At 40.9% G+C, this 16,056-nt stretch overlaps 2 protein-coding genes across 3 annotated transcripts in view; one reads left to right on the top strand and one right to left on the bottom strand.

Moving 5' to 3' along the window:
- The window catches only part of SEPTIN10 (septin 10), a 58,674-nt gene extending 51,800 nt beyond the window's left edge, over positions 1 to 6,874 (bottom strand). The window contains exon 1 of one of the 2 annotated variants that reach the window (XM_074332310.1): positions 6,508 to 6,874. The gene's annotated coding sequence lies outside the window, so the exon portion shown is untranslated. The remainder of the gene's footprint in view (positions 1 to 6,507) is intronic. The other variant, XM_019757044.2, reaches the window with a different exon arrangement.
- A 155-nt stretch (positions 6,875 to 7,029) lies between these two features.
- On the top strand, positions 7,030 to 11,462 carry SOWAHC (sosondowah ankyrin repeat domain family member C). The gene has a single exon (XM_019757043.2). The coding sequence runs from the start codon at positions 7,206 to 7,208 to the stop codon at positions 8,829 to 8,831; it is 1,626 nt and encodes a 541-aa protein (XP_019612602.2). The 5' UTR covers positions 7,030 to 7,205; the 3' UTR covers positions 8,832 to 11,462.
- Positions 11,463 to 16,056: the final 4,594 nt, after the last annotated feature.

Here is a 16,056-nt window from a genome sequence, read left to right as displayed (position 1 = left end):
CCAGCACAATAAGGCAGAAAGTAAAGAAAGAAAGAAAAGGCATACAAATTGGAAAAGAAATAAAACTGCCCCTATGTATAGATGACATGATTTTCTATGTAGAAAATCTCAATGACTCTACTAGGAATCCCAACTCCTAGAATAATGAATTCATGAAGGTCAAAGAACACAAGATAAACATGAAAATCAACTGTATTTTTATATATTAACAATGAATATGTGGTCAATGAAATTAAAAATACAATACCATCTACAATTGCTAAAATAAATAAAGTAGGTGTACAGTAGTCCCCCCTTATCCATGGTTTCAGTTCCCACACACAACCACGGTTTGAAAATATTAAATGGAAAATTCCAGAAATAAACAATTCATAAGTTTTAAATTGTGTGTTCTGAATAGCATTACGAACTCTCACACCATCCCGTTCCATTCATCCTCCCTAGGATGTATGTCATCCCTTTGTACAGCATCCCCACACTGTATACGCTAGCCACCTGTTATTCACTTAGCATCTCCGTTATGAGATTGACAGTAGTGCGGTAATTGTGTTCAAGTAACCCTTATTTTACTTAATAATGGCCCCAACGCTCAAGAGTAATGATGCTGGCAATTTGGACATGCCAAAGAAAAGCCATGCTTCCTTTTTAAATGAAAAGGATGTATGTATAGAAAAAAACTATAAATACATACATACATATATACATATATATACACATATATACACATATATGTATATGTGTGTGTGTGTGTGTGTGTGTGTGTATATATATATATATATATATGTATTTTAGTAACTACCCATAGTTTTAGGCATCCACTTGGGATCTTGGGATATATGCACCCAGGGATATGGAAGGGACTATTGTAAATCTAACAAAACATATGCAGGATTTGTAAGCTAAAAACTACATAATGCTAATGAAAGAAATCAAAGAAAATATAAAGAAATGGGGAGAAATACCACGTCCATAAGTTGGAACACTCAACACAGTAGAGTATTAATTCTCCCTAAATTGATATAGTTAATGTAATTCCTATCAAAATCCTAGCAAAACTCTTTGATATAGATGAGACTATTCTAAAATTTATAATGAAAGGCAAAGGAACTAAAATAGCCAAAAAAAACTTTTTTGAAAAATAAGAATAAGGTGAGAGGAATCAGTCTACTCTATTTCAAACCTTATTATATAGCTACAGGAATCAAGACTGTGTGCTAATAGAAAACCCAGAAATAGATCTGCACAAATATGCTCAACTGATTTTTTACAAAAGTGCAAAAAAGCAATTCAATAGAGGAAAGCCTTTTCAATAAATGGTGCCGGAGCATCCACAGGCCCCCAAAAAATGACCCTCAACCTAAACCTCACACCTTATACAAAAATTAACTCAAAATGGGTCATGGGCTTAAATGTAAAACATAGACTAGAAAACTTTTAGAAGAAAAAATAAGAGAAAACCTTTGGGATCTAGGGTTAGGCAAAGAATTCTTAGACTTAACACCAAAAGAAAAATCCACAGGAGGAAAAATAAATTTTAAATGGATTTTATCAAAGTTAAACATTTTTATTCTGCAAAAGAATATTAAGATGAAAAACCTTCAGACTGAGAGAAAATACTTGCAAATCACATATCAAGAAAAGGTTAATATTTAGAATATATTTTAAAAAACCATTCTGAAACCAACAATTTAAAAAATCCAATTAGAAAATTGGCAAAAGAAATGAAGACGCAGTTCACTGAAGAGAATATGCAGATGGCAAATAAGCACATGAAAAGATATTTAACATCATTAGCCATTAAGGAAACCCAAGTTAAAACCACAGTATATATCGGATTGTCTATATATAACTACATACCTACCAGAATGTCTAAATAAAAAAACAGGAACATCAAATGCTGGTGAGAATGTGGAGAGCCTGATCTCATACAATGCTGGCAGGAATGGAAAACATGCAGAAACTCGGGGAAACAGTTTAGCAGTTTCTTATAAAACTAAAGGCAACTGCCATGTAACCCAGCAACTGGACTACTGGGAGTTTAGCCTAGAGAAATGAAGACTTATGTTTTAGTTATGTTCCATTACATGTTACTGTACATGAATGTTTATAGCAGCTTTATTCAGAATAGCCCAACAATGGAAACAAGCTAGATGTCCTTCAAACAAAGTGTGGTACATCCCTACCATGGAATACTACTAGCAATTAAAAGGAACAAACTAATGACATAAGCAACAACCTGGATGAGTCACCAGAGAATTTTCCTGAGTGAAAAAAAATCCAATCCCAAAAGGTTAAGTACTGTGTGATTCCATTATATAACAGTCATGAAATGACAAAATTATAGAAATGAAAAACAGATCACTGGTTGCTGAGAGTTAAGGAAGAGGTGGGAGTGGCAAGGAAGTGGGTGTGGTTATAAAAGGGCAACCTAGGGGATGCTTATGGTGACGGAAAGTTCTCCATCTTCACAGTGTCAACGTCAGTGTCCTGGTTGTTGTCTTGTCCTATGGTTTTGCAAATGTTATTACTGAAGGAAGAGTACAGGAATCTCTATTGCATGTGAATCTACAATTATCTCAAAATAAAAAACTTTAATTAGAAAATAAGCAAAGGTTAGCCTTATTACTGTATTGCAAAATAAATACAGCAATTGACAAGAAATCCAACACCGATTAAAGAAGTGCTTTCTTCAGCCCAAGTTTAATTCTGAAGATTGCCATGAACTAAAGTGGATAAAACACATTTTCCTCACCCACACATGCACACAAACAGCAACTGCAACAAGGCCGTCGGGGTAGAAAAATGAGATTTCTCTAAATACACCACAGAGTGGAAAGAGACCTGTTTTGAGTCATGGAGAAAAATCCTTGTCTAGGCTCTATCAAAGAAACTGGTTGTATAACTTTGGACACAGCATCTAACCTCTCAGGCTACAATGTGAACTCTGCTCCTACAACCTAAACTTCCAATTCAGGAGATTGCTTAGACCAGCAGTTCTCAAACTTTTTGTCTCAGGCTCCCAAAGAGCTTTAGTTTGCATGAATCACAACCATTGATATTTATAGTATTAAAATTAAAACAGAAAAACTTAAAAAGACAAGTATACACAGGGACACATTCCATTAGCCCTCAGAAGGGTGAGGTCACTACATCATGCAGCCTCTGGAAAACTGAATGTACACTCATAAGAGAATGAGTGTGAAAAAGGCAAAAAGCAGTGTGGTATTGTTAGGAATATAATTGTGACCATACTTTGAGAACAACTGGCTTACTATCAAATGAGATAAATAGATAAAAATTATTTGAAAGGTAAAAAACACCAGACAAATCAGTCACACATATTCTTTTAATGTACAAGGGTGCCAAGGCAAAAGTAAAAGGGGGAAGGCCCTTAAATCCTAATGGAGGAAAACTTGGATAACCACACAGTTGGGTAAAATGAGGAAGCAAACCAGGACTCCAGTGAGTAAAGAGTAAGGGAAATGGGAAGTCCTAGCCACAGCAATCAAACAAGAAAAAGAAATAAAAGGCATCCAAATTGAAAAGTAAGAAGTAGGGGTGGACGGGTGGCTCAACTGGTTAGATCGTGAGCTCTGGGCAACAGGGCTGCTGGTTCATTCCCACATAGGCCAGCGAGCTGCGCCCTCTGCAACTAGAATGAAGTCAATGAGCTCTCGCTCAGCTCCCAGGTGGCCAGATGACTCAGTATGTTGGAGTGGGGGCTCTCAACCACAAGGTTGCCCGGTTCAACTCCAGCAAGGGATGGTGGGCTGCGCCCCCAGCCACAACTAACAACAGCAACTGGACCTGAAGCTGAGCTGCACCCTCCACAACTAAGATTGAAAGGACAACAACTTGACTTGGAAAAACGTCCCGGAAGTACACACGGTTCCCCAATAAAGCCCTGCTCCCCTTCCCCAATTAAAAAAAAAAAAAAAAAAAATCTTGAAAAAAAAGGAAAAGGAAGAAGTAAAATTGTCATTATTTGCAGATGACACCAAAAAACTATTAGAACTGACAAATGAATTCAGTAAAGTAGTACGACACAAAATTAATATTCACAAATCAGTTTCACTTTTATACACCAATAACGAATTATCAGAAAGAGAAATTAAGAAAACAATCCCATTTACAATTGCATCCAAAACTAATAATAAAATATGTAGGAATAAATTTAGCCAAGAAAGTAAAAGACCTGTTCTCAGAAAATTATAAGACATTGAAGAAAGAAACTGAAGAAGATATAAATAAATGGAAGCATATACTGTGCTCATGGATAGGAAGAATTAACAATGTTAAATGTCTATATTACTCAAAGCAATCTATAGATTCAATGCAATCCCTATCAAAATACTAATGGCATTTTTCACAGAACTAGAACAAATAATTCTAAAATTTATATGGAACCACAAAAGACCCTGAATAGCCACAGCAATCTTAAGAACAAAGTGGGAGGTATCACGCTACCAGATATCAAACTATATACTACAAAGCTAGAGTAACCAAAACAGCAATGGTACTGGCATAAAACAGATACACAGATCAATGGAATAGATTAGAGAGCCCAGATATAAACCCACGCCTAAATGGTCAATTAATCTATGACAAAGAAGGCAAAAATATACAGTGTCTTCAATAAATGGTGTTTGGGAAACTGGACAGATACATGCAAAAAAATGCAACTAGACAACATTTTTACATCATATACAAGAATAAACTCAAAATAGATTAAAGACTTAAATGTGAGACTTAAAATCCTAGAAGAAAACACAGGCAGTAAACTCTCTGACATTGCTTTCAGTAATTTTTTTCCGATATACCTCTTTGGGCATGGGAAACAAGAAAAAATAAACAAATAGGGCTTCATCAAACTAAAAAGTTTTTGTATAGCAAAGGAAACCATCAACAAAGTGAAAAGACAACCTACCAACTGGGAGAAGACATTTGCTAATGATACCTATAAGGGATTAATGATACATATAAGGGATTAATGATACATATAAGGGATTAATATCTAAAATTTATAAAGAACCCATGTGACTTAACACCAAAACAAAACAAAAACCAGTCAAATTAAAAACTGGGCAGAGGACCTGAACAGACATTTCACCAAAAAGGACATATAGATGGCCAATAGACATATGAAAAGATGCTCAACATCACTAATCATTAGAGAAATGCAAATTAAAACCACAATGAGCTATATCACCTCACACCTGTCAGAATGGCTATCATCAACAAGTCAACAAATAAGTGTTGGTGAGGATGTGGAGAAAAAGGAACCCTTGTGCACTGCTGGTGGGACTGCAAATTGGTGCAGCCACTATGGAAAACGGTGTGGAGATTCTTCAAAAAATTTAAAATAGAAGTACCTAATGACCCAGCAATCCCACTTCCGGGTATTTATCCAAAGAAATCCAAAACACTAATTTGAAAAGATATATGCACCACTGCGTTCACTGCAGTATTATTCACAATACCCAAGGTATGGAAGCAAACTAAGTGTCCATCAATAGACGAATGGATTAAAAAAAAGGTGTGGTACATTTATACAATGGAACATGATTCAGCCATAAAGAATGAAATCTTACCATTTGCAACAACATAAATGGACCTAGGGGGTATTACGCTAAGTGAAATAAGTCAGAGAAAGACAAATACCGTATGATTTCACCTATAAGTGGAATCTAAAGACCAAAATAAATGAACAAACAGAAACATACTCATAGATACAGAGAAGACACTGATGGCTGCCAGATGAGAGGGGAGGGTTAGGTTGGGTGAACAAGGATTAAGTACAAGTTGATAGTTACAAAATAGTCACAGTTGTAAAGTACAGCATAGGGAATACAGTCAATAATATTGTAATAACTATGGTATCAGGTGGGTACTAGACTTATGGGGGGATCACTCTGTAAATTATATAAATGTCTAACCACTATGCTGTACACCTAAAACGAATATGAAATAATACTGAACATCAACGGTAATTTAAAAACAAAAATTAATTTAAAAAGTGAGGGAAATGTATACAACTCTGACCACTGCTATTATATTACTCTGCCCTGTGCGTTCAAAATCATTATAAAAATAATGGACCCAAAATCATTGTTTCAGATTAACTTTTGGCAAAGACGGGGAAGCCACGCAAAAACTTCCAGCCACTCTGCATGGCGCGCTGAGGGAGCAGTGAGGGGCGCGCCCTGCGCTCCCGGTGCAAGGCAGCACCGTAACACGCCTCCCCCAGGCTGCAGCAAAAGAAACCGGAGCCCTCTTCCCTGCCAAGTTGGGATGGCCCGCCGAGAGCGCCCAAGAGGACCGGGAGTCGCGGAGGGGCGCAGGTCACTATCACCGCCTGGACCGGACGCAGCCGGGCACTCCCAGCTCTGAGCTCCTGGCTGAGGAAGTTACGTTGGGACCCTGGAAAGGCGGGGCGGGGGTCCTGGGAGTCAGGCCCTGGTGGTGGGGAGGGCGGCGGAGGGGGCGTGAGGCGTCGGCCGGACTCACCAGGTGCCGGGGCACCTCAGAGGTCAGGGTCCCGAGCCGGCGCTGAGACAAGCGGGCTGCGGTCCAGCGAAGCGGCGGATCAGCCCTGGCCCCCGAGCGGCGCGTCCCAACGGCGGAGGGAGCTAAGGGGGCCGAGGAGGGCTTAATGCGCGGGGCCGGCCTCCGCTGGCGGTCCGGGAAAGGGGAGGGGCCGAGCCTAGTGGCCTGTGACGCACGGACGCGGTGCAAGCCTCTCACAGGAGTGCCCCTCCACGTTTTATAGGGCAAGTCAATGCAGGGGGAAGGTGACTGCAGGAGACTGGGGACGTGAGAGAGACGTTGCGAAGAAATAAGGGCAGTACTCCTTAGCCAGCCTGCGGCGGCTGGCGGTAACAGCGATTGAAGACCGCGCGAGGGCCGGAAGTGGGCGGGGCATGGGGTGGAGCAAGCCTTGTTGGCGCGCAGTCTGCAGGAGCAGAGATTGCGGCCCGCGCGGGGACCGGAAGTGGGCGGGACAGGGACGGGGGCGGGGCCGACGGGGCGTGTTCGCGCTGGGCGCGGCCCCACTGAAGCGGTGGCGGAGGCTCTGGCTGCTGGCGCGAGGCTCAGATCCTGACTCTCCTGCTGGAGTCCAAGTTCGTCAGAAGCCCGCACCTTGGAGCTGGCCACGATGGGGCCGGGTTGAGCCGCCCGCCACCAAACAAGCAGCGTGGCCACGGATGGAGGGGCCGGCGGAGCTCAGCCCCGAGGCGGTGCTACGTTTCCTCTCGGAGCGCGGGGGTCGGGCCCGGCACGCTGAGCTAGTGCAGCACTTTAGGGGCGCCCTGGGCGGTGAGCCCGAGCAACGCGCCGGTGCCCGCGCCCGCTTCAAGGAGCTGGTCAACGCCGTAGCCACGGTGCGCACCGACCCTGCCGACGGCTCCAAGTACGTACATCTCAAGAGGAGGTTCTGCGAGGGCCCACTGTCCCCCGAGGCCGCGCCCCCTCGGGACCTGCCCCGCATCTCGGTGACCGCAGAGCCAGAGCCCCACGGCGGCGACCCCGAGACGCCCGATGACCCGGCCAAGAGCCGGGAGAGCGGCCTGTGCCCCGAGGCGGCGTCCATCGTGGCGCCCCCAGAGCCGGGCGATGGGGAGTCGCCCGCCGCGGCGATCGGGCCGCCAAGCCTGGCCAGAGACAGTCAGAGAGGGCCGCCTCTGAGCGGCGGGGCCCGGAGGAAGAACTCGCTGCGCGTCGCAGCTTGGGCATCGGCCCCGGAGCCCAGCGAGGACCTGGAGCCCCCGCCCCACGGCTGCGAGGAGGTGGACGGGGGCAGCTCCCCTGGGGGGGCCACCACCCCACGGTCTACTCGCCAGAATCTCCTGGACCTTGTGATGGGCAGCTCCCCGCAGCTGAAGAGGAGCGTCTGTCCTGGGGGCAGCAGCCCTGGGTTCTCCTCTGGCGGAGGACGCGGCAAAGGCGGGGGCGACTCGGATAGCGCATCTGTTGCTTCGTCGTCGGCAGAGGAGGAGAGCAGCAGTGGGAGCTCGGTGACGCTAGACCCTCTGGAGCACGCTTGGATGCTCACAGCCTCCGAGGGCAAGTGGGACAGCCTAGAAGCGTTGCTCACTTGTGAGCCTGGCCTGCTGGCTAAGCGGGACTTCATCACCGGCTTCACCTGCCTGCACTGGGCCGCCAAGCTCGGCAAGCAGGAGCTCCTGGCCATGTTGGTCAACTTCGCCAACAAACACCAGCTGCCAGTGAACATCAACGCCCGGACCAGCGGAGGCTACACCGCCCTGCACTTGGCAGCCATGCATGGGCACGTGGAGGTGGTGAAGTTGCTGGTGGGGGCCTACGATGCCGACGTGGACATCAGGGACTACAGTGGGAAAAAGGCCTCGCAGTACCTGAGTCAGAGCATCGCTGAGGAGATCAAGAACCTGGTGGGAGCCATGGATGAGGACGACGCGGAGAGCGCTACCGGCAGCGGGGGTGGGCGCTGGAGGCTGTCGAAGGTGCTCCCTTCGCACCTCATCACCTACAAATTCTCCCACATCCCGGAGGATGGAGGGGATCATCACCACCATCACCACCACCACCATCACCACCACCACTTGGCTGAGGGATGGGGTGGAGGCAAAGCAAAGGACCCAGGTCGCAAAGCCTCAGGCAGCTCTGGTGGGCGAGTAAAACCCAGACTCAACAAAATCCGCTTCCGAACCCAGATCATCCACACCACACCCTCTTTCAGAGACCGGGAGCAGCCACTGGAGGAGGGGGAGGAGGAAGAAGAAGAGGACCGGTCTCTTAAAGGCCAGTCATCCTCATTCAAATTGAGACCAAAGTCCAATGTATTTGGGTAAAAATAATTTCTTCTAGAAAATTCTAAGGTTAATTTGCCTTCTGAGATAGAATACTAGATGTAGGCAAGAAAGTGAGACCAGAAGAAATTTAGGCTAAATTTCCCATTCTTAATTGGGGGGTTGGAATGGGTGGGCAGAAATTCCCCCTAGCATTCTGGGTGAGGTGGATTTCCAAGTGATTCATCAAACCTTGCCCTAGGCTTCTTTTCCCCATGCTATCCCTCTACCCTGGAGTCCCTTTTACTAAGGACTAGAAATGTGTCTAAATTGGGGGTATAGAATTGATGGTTTGAAGGTTCATTTGATGTTACTATTACTGGATGCCATGCAAAGTAAGGAATATTGCACTTTTATGTATCTGTTTTTTAAAGTGGTTACTCTTCCAAGAGCAACAACAAATATAGTGAAACTGGTACTAGTATTTGTAAGTGAACAAAACTACGTTCTGTTCTATTTTTTTATTATTAATTGTATTTGGTTTTTAAGATACTACTGAAGAGCAGGTCAAAATTGAAATGCAGAAGCACTAATTAGAGAATGTGAATAAAAATGGGAATCCTGTTGGTATCCTATTTGTATTGTAAGTAGTGTTCAACTATTTTTTTAAAAAAGCAATTTCAGCTTTAATCACTGAACTAAAGAAATAGGCAACACTCACTAATTGAGTTTCCTCTTAACTATCTCTAAAACCACTGCACTCAGTATTAAGGTACATTACTAATAACTACAAAAATTTTTTAATTAAACGCTTTTAACAACCTATGGTACTTTTAAGTAAAATATTGCTTCTGGTACTGATTCTCACTAACTTATTTTGCTATTCTAAAAATCTAAATTTGCTGAAGTTTTTATGCTGGGGTTATATAGCAATTGGTTTTATTTGACATGATCCTATTTGATGGTGCTTAGAGTTGAATTGCCTACAGAAACTTTTTGGTTTAGATGATTAGCAAATATTGGCATAAATCTTAGTGAGTCTATGCTTCTATGAAGTAATTATTAAATCAACTTAATGACTGTCACATAAGGTACACTTTTGTTTTCCTAGTAAAACACACTCATAGTCTCTATGCTTTGTAGCAATATTTTGCAAATGTTTAAAATACTAAATTCTTTCAATTTTCTAATGTTTTCTTAAATCTATTAGAGACATACAGTGAAGTTACTGAAAACCTGGATAGTAAATCTACCTACTTAAAAATAGCACTTTATAAAGGGAAAAGAGAAGAGATGGTACTATTTGTATATTTAAATGCTGCTGGCTATTGAATTCCTTTGTGTATAAATGAAAAATACCGTTCATTAAAATTAGAGACTTACATGTTCTTAATTACATTACATTCAAATATGTTAGGGTAAGTGTTTTATAAGCATTGTAAAATTTAACTCACAAGCATATTAAATCTATGGTAACAAGATACAAAACAACTTATGGGAGACTAATTCCAGCAAGTCCTCCCTTAGTCTTTCTGGTCTCATAATTGCTAAAATAAAAGTACCTATAGCCTATAGAGATTAAGGAGTGAGTTAACTTGCAGAGTGAATGAACCAATAGATGAATTGCACAGAACTGCGGTCTTTAGTGAGGTGTTAGAGCTTTAATTTCCCAAGTCATAGAAATTGGTAACAAGTGTGTCACACTTCTCTAGATAGTAATTGAATTAGTTTAAAATTAATGAAAAATATCCATATAAGATATATAAACTATTACCTATTTGTGTGCCTTTATTTTTGTTTTAGGATTATGAAAATGGGCCATGTACATTTGAGAAGCACTTTTATCCATACATATGGGTGGAAAATAATCTAATTTTGTATAAATTAAAAATAGGTTCCTTGAAGGTGAAAGCAGCTATTTGTTCTGAATCATACACATTACCTGTATCTAGTGCAGAATAAGCTATAACTTCCCATTGAGGAATCTTACCTTTCATTGACATGTAAAGCTAAAGTGAACTATACAAAGTAGACACTTAAGAATCATCTGAATATTCTATTAAACAGTATTAATCTCTTAAATGTGTGTGTTACTAATTAGTTGCACAAAATCTATAATTTGCCAAATATTTAGAGATTGAGCCAATACTTCATTTAACTTGCTTTTCACACTAAAGATTTTAACTTTTCCAATAAAATATACTTTAATTTTCAAAAATCATTCCTATGGGGAACCACTTGTAGCATTCCTTGCCATGATGTGCTTGTGTAGCATTTTCAGCTACTTAACTCTACATTCCTCTTGTTTTTCAATTTCTAAATTGAGAACATAAAGAGCAAATGATTTGTGTAATTTGATATTTGTGGAGTTATATTTACCATTAATGGAAATCATGTCAGTTACTTAGATGTTTGTTGATATAAAACTGTGTGGTTAGAAAACCCAAGTATGTCCATGTGTTTCTTATTGATACACTTGAAACTAGTGAATGTGTGGAACAATTCTCTTTACTTTTATGGTATATAAAATGCAGCTAGCTTATATAACTTGAAAATCTGGTACTATTTTGTTCATGCGTGAAGTCTTGGAGTCCAGGATTGCCTTGTCTCTTATTTTTTAAATAAGTGAAATTTTGGAAGTTTAGAATGTAAAATTTGTAGTTTGTTTTGTCAAAATAAAAGATTCACACTAGATTTTTTTCCTCCAAATTGTCTAAATCTCCATAGTCCTGTATAATTTTTACCTGTATCATGTTTTACAGTTCATACAGTGCTTTTGAATTTTTGATTTATGTGATTTCTTTCCTGTCTCTTAATGTTACTGGTCTTATAGCCATATATCCCTAATTTACAGATGAGGAAATGAAGGTTGATGGCTGTTCAGGGTCACAAAGTAAGTGGCAGTTAGTAAGATATTAAGATTGCGGACTTTTTCACATCTGTTTTGTACTTCAAATAATGGCACCAGTGATGGAGGAATCAACTTACAGAGAAGGCAGTACCTCCACTATTACCTTAAAAAAAAAAAGTCTGGTTCCTGCACACGCCATCTACCATAAATTCTCCCTACTCAGACCAGATCTTCAGAAAGGTATGGGAATGCCTTTTTTTTTTTCCATTTTCTTCAATAGCCATCAAGTTCTGGACATTAACAAATTCATTTCCTCATTAAGTCTGCCTTTGATCTTTATTTTAACAAAATTTACCTCTATGAGATGGCATAGGGATGTGGGAATCCTTGATATAATTGTCTGCCATTGCTCTCTCTTGGGAAGATCTCATTATGATTGTTGCTGAGATTTTTTGTTATTGCTGTTCATTATGACAACTTATGAAACATTTTTCATTATAACTGAAGGACTAGATAAGTCTAGTTTCTGTTTCTAAAATGACTTCTTTCGTTAGAAGTACGTATCTTGAAAGGATTCATTGAGCAGTTCATTTGAAGATATTATAATTTTTCCTAGTGAAAAATTATTTTTTATTTTGCTAAATAAATGGCATTACTTGGAGCTTCTTGTATATTAATCCTAAAAGTAAATACTCTGGGAATTTTCTGCAAACCATTATTCCTTCAATGAAGTCAAATTTTCATGAAATACTTAGTATTAGAGGACTAGATGACACTTACAAATTTGTTTTTTGAGACATAGCAGTAGAGTTGTTTGCATCACTATCCACTTTTTTCCCTCTGAAGAACATCACTTTCATGTTACCATACTTTTTAATCTTCTTTTAAATGTCATTTTCATCTCAGGAAGTGGCTCCCCCAGTTAGTTAATGAATTGTCCATATCTATTGCCCCCTCCCTGCACAATACCTGACATGTTGAAGGTACTCAGTAAGCTTTTTTTTTTTGTAATGGAAAACGTTAAACATTTTGTAATGTTGCATCATATGGATAATTTCAACAATATGCACTCATGCCAAGTGAATAAAGGTTAAGTATTTTTCATATGACATGTCTATTCTAACTGCCAGCTAACCACTTCATCTGCAACCCAGCCAAAAGAACAATCTATCCCAATCCTGGAGGTAAAATTGGCTTTATTAGGATTTTACTTTGTGGGCAATTTGAAAGATTTTTCAAGAGTAAATTTGATTATAAGAAAGGTTTACCTTACAAGTTGACTCAAGTACATAATCCCTAGGAGAATCTAAGTGGCTTTAAATAGTCTATTATCAGTATGTAAACAACTTTATGTGAAGCCCTCAAGAGCAAAAGAAGAGATGAAGTTTAGTTTAGCCTAGAGAACTTTCTAATAGTCATTTTAAACATGCCATTGAGTCTCATGAGGTAGAACACTCACTCAGTCTTCGGAAATAATTGGTCAGAGGTTATGTGAGCACAGGAAAAGTTAAAACATCATTGCAAAGCACCCTTGTGACTTATTTTGTCTTGAGAAACATTGCTTTAGGCCATATCCATTCTGAGGTGTAGCCAAAACTGGCCTGACTTAGAATGAAGTCAACTAGTGAAGTAGGATTGTATAAATTTGGTTTTATTTGTTTTGTTTTATTTAAAAAAAAAACACAACTTTATGCTGTTCTGATAAAAGAACCTGGAAGTGCCCTTTAGAATACTTTTCTGGGTCTCTAAGAAATTTTAGGTTTAATAGTCTAGAAATATAGTTGAATAGCCTTGAGGCTTGTCCAAAAGTTGCCAATATTGATAAATGTGATCTTCGAGTTTTGTTCAATTTGGGCTGCTAAAACAATACCATAGACTAGGTGACTTATAAACAACAGAAATCTATTTCTTATAGTTACATTGGCTGGGAAGTCCAAGATCAAGGAGCTGGCAGATTCCACGTCTGGTGAGAGCGCCCGCTTCCTTGTTCATAGCCCTCTATTTGCTCTGTCCTCACGTAGCAGAAGAAGCACAGAAGCTCTCTGGAGTCTCTTAAAAGGGGCACTAATCCCATTCATGAGGGCTCTACCTTCATGACCTAATCACCTCCCAAAGTCCCTACCTCAACACCTAATCACCTTGGGGAGTAGGTTTCAACATATGAATGGGAGGGGGGGAGGTCACAAACATTCAGTCCATAACAAGTTTACATTCTAGAGGCAATTATTTGGTTATTCAGCAGTTCAGTGCTATGGCTGCATGCTGTCTGCACTGAGATTCTAAACCTGGCTGAGGGTTTTCTTTGGCTGTATGAAAATGGAATTTACTCATAGTTTTAAAGCACTTTATAAAAAGTAAACCAACTTCCCTCCGCATTCTATTCTAGTATCTCCATTTTATTGATGGGGAAACAAGGGGTAGAAACTGGCTACTTGCCCAAATTCACAAAGCTAGTGGGTAGCAGAGCCTGACCTTGAACTAAGGCAGTTTGGCTCAGAGGTTTGTGGTACTCACTAGGCTATGCCACTTCTCTGGGAACATAAAATAGAGTCAACTGGCCGTACATTTAAAAGGCTACCACCTAGTGATGTAGAAATGATGTGGAAAATTCATAGTCTCTGTGTAAGAGACCGAACAAAAACCACAAACAAACACGAATGATTGACACAGATGCACGGAATAAGAACTGAATTTTTAAGTGTTTTGTCACCTAGGATAAAATCCATTTGGGTTGAGAAAGAATATTTCCTTAGCTCAGAATGGTGGAGTTGCTTTTAAAATGTATAGGACGTGGTTATGTTTCTATTTTTAGGCTCACCTTCCCATTCCCCAGCTTCCATACACCTTGTCTGAGCACTTCAGCATTAGTGGAACGACTCAGGCCCACTTTCACTTATCAAGAGATTCAAGGTCAACCTGGAAGAAAACCAGCAACACACCTTCTGTTTTCCTTGCCGTAAATTTGTGACACACTGCATCTGAATTTTTGATAACTCATTTTGGAAGAGGAAGAAGCTCACCTTGGCTCTATTACAAAGGGTGATATTTGAATGTTTTTAAGAACAGAATCTTCAAGGACATTGGCTCATTCTTTGCAAATTGCTCTGACACATGAGTCACTTTCTAGAACTTTGATACCCAATTATCTATGCATGTACTTCAAATAAATAAAACTTAATTGTGAAGTTTTTAAATAACTCATTAACTATTTTTATATAAAAAATGTAATGTATGCTCATGGATTAAAACAAATGACAGTATAGAAGCTGTTAGGGTGAAAAGTAAAAACTACTAATTTCTCTCCCTATTTACATTCTCCAATGTAACTCCAGCTAATGGTTCCTTCCATACTTTGGGTTATTTGATTTTTCTTGAATTCAGGTTGGTCTTTCTCCTTGGTTTAAAATAATTTATTCAGTTTTTACTGGGTTGTACCTAATGCAGATAGTGACGAAGTGAAAAATAGCTAGTATTTAGATTCTCATCTAAAGGGCTCCTTAACTAGAAGGCTTCAGAGCTGAGACTAGGACTTGTTACAGTTTGCATTCCCCAGGAAGTGGCACTCAGGCCCTCACTCCATCTCAGCGTGCCCACTGCCAGTCCACTGCATTCTTTCCAGAGAAAAATTTGCAAATGAACAGCTGCCCCTGTCACCCCCAGGCCTTGGACTAACAAGAAGGCTTTCACCAGCCTACTTTCTACTTTCTGGCCTCATCTCCTGCCACTTGCCCCCAACACCCACCCCTGCACCATGTTTTGGATGCTCTAAGCTCCTTGAGGTTCATGGACCACACAGTGCTCTTTACAGCCTCTGTGCCCTTTTCCAAGCTGCACAGATGGCTGGAACTTGCTTTCCTGTCACTACCAGGAAATCTCTGGTCCCCTCCTCCTTGGTTACTTCCCCACACAATTCTGACCAGTTAATAGTGTTCTCCTCTGTACTTCCCCCAGCCCCTGGACGTCTCTGTTTCCGATGAAACAGATCCCTGGTGTTCTTTCCCACTGTTTGTTCTGAAAAGCAGATGTCTTCCTCACACCCAACCATCCTGAGGCACGCTTGCTCTTAGGAGCTGTTTAAAGACTAAAGGAATGAACTGCTCTCCCTGCCCGCTGGCCTCTCACAGTCTATACCCCACAACTTTTGGATCTTTTAGAGGGAAATATAACCGGAGCTTCTATTCCTCAAAAGCTAGAGTGGCCCAGCTGGATAGCTTCTGACAGGTGAGTCTGGTATCTGTGTGGTGTGAGTGTTATTTGTTTTAAAACTAACCCACCATGATTACCTTTCCCAATGTCTTACCTCAAAAGTCTGGATTAAGGTATCCTCCTGTACAGACACAGTGGGCAAGTTCCTTCCAGGACAAGTAATGTTTTAATCCATAATCAACCACTAGAAAAACATGATTTCTTTATCAAAAAGCTGGATACCACCTTCAA

Source organism: Rhinolophus sinicus, linkage group LG05, assembly GCF_036562045.2.
Source record: "Rhinolophus sinicus isolate RSC01 linkage group LG05, ASM3656204v1, whole genome shotgun sequence".
Taxonomy (NCBI): Eukaryota; Metazoa; Chordata; class Mammalia; order Chiroptera; family Rhinolophidae; genus Rhinolophus; species Rhinolophus sinicus.
The sequence above is the reverse complement of the archived record's forward strand: the minus strand, read 5'-3'. Positions and strand labels throughout refer to the sequence as shown.